This window comes from Buceros rhinoceros, unplaced genomic scaffold, assembly GCF_000710305.1.
Source record: "Buceros rhinoceros silvestris isolate BGI_N320 unplaced genomic scaffold, ASM71030v1 scaffold18299, whole genome shotgun sequence".
NCBI lineage: Eukaryota > Metazoa > Chordata > Aves > Bucerotiformes > Bucerotidae > Buceros > Buceros rhinoceros.
The window spans coordinates 7,130-8,067 of NW_010433493.1; the positions used below are offsets into that span (position 1 = coordinate 7,130).

Here is a 938-nt window from a genome sequence, read left to right on the forward strand (position 1 = left end):
TCGAGCTCAGACGATGGGCTGACCTCATGCTGGTGGCACCGCTCGACGCGAACACGCTGGCAAAGCTCGCCAACGGCATCTGTGACAACCTGCTGGTGAGTAACCGGGGCGCTGCCTGAGAGCTCTCTCCCCTCCCCGCGGCAGGCTGCCTGGCCTTTCTGTCATGGAAACTCACGTGCTTCTGCAGCATCGAGAATGGTGAGATTTGCATGTTCTGCTCCCACTTCGCGTGCTTGTCTCTCTCTTCCTCTGCTGTGTTTCCCCTATTCCTCCTCACTCAGTTGATCTTCCCTTCCCTGACCTTCATCCCTTTTCCCTCCTCGGCTCTGGCAGCTTCTTCCGTTGTTTCCCAGCCCCTCCACCGTGCCGTTCCGGCGGGTGCCGTTTCTCTCTGCCTGCTCTCCGTTGTGCCCGTGCACGCACAGGTGTGTGTGTACACACTTGCTCTCACTTTTGAGTTCCTCTCTGCGTTTTTGCGATGTGATCTGGAAAGACCAGGTGAAACCATTTACTTCCTGCTACCTCACTCCTCCTCCCTCACCTGACTGCACAGCACAGAAATCCAAACGTGCTCGCGCTTAGTTTCAGCTGCGGGGGGTTTTGCCTGTTCAGGCTTGGGGTTTTTTCAGCTATTAAAAGCACTCTGCTCAAAGGCTGATCAGAAAACGTGTGCGAAGAGAGTGTGCTTCTCTCTTGGGTGCTGGAGACCTTCAGCGGGGCCAAACGCCTTGTGTCCAGCCCTTCGGTCTTTGTTAGGAGCAGCCATAAGCATTAATCACTCAAAAGATCTGCTGGGAAGCCGCAGAGCTGCAGGTGTCTGCATCGCCCTTCAGGGACGCAAGAAGGCAAGAGCTGGGGAGGGCAGGCAGCGCAGGATAGGTGCTGGGGCTGCCTGGCCTCCCAGCCTCCCGGCAGCCCTTTCCGACAGCCCCGCACAG

The 938-nt window shown here is 57.5% G+C and overlaps 1 protein-coding gene across 1 annotated transcript in view; it reads left to right on the forward strand.

The window, feature by feature from the left end:
• PPCDC (phosphopantothenoylcysteine decarboxylase) overlaps nucleotides 1-938 on the forward strand; it is a 12,852-nt gene that overhangs the window by 5,935 nt on the left and 5,979 nt on the right. The window contains exon 4 of the mRNA XM_010144141.1: nucleotides 1-95. This exon is cut by the window's left edge and continues 5 nt beyond it. Coding sequence (XP_010142443.1) covers nucleotides 1-95 — 95 coding nt within the window. The remainder of the gene's footprint in view (nucleotides 96-938) is intronic.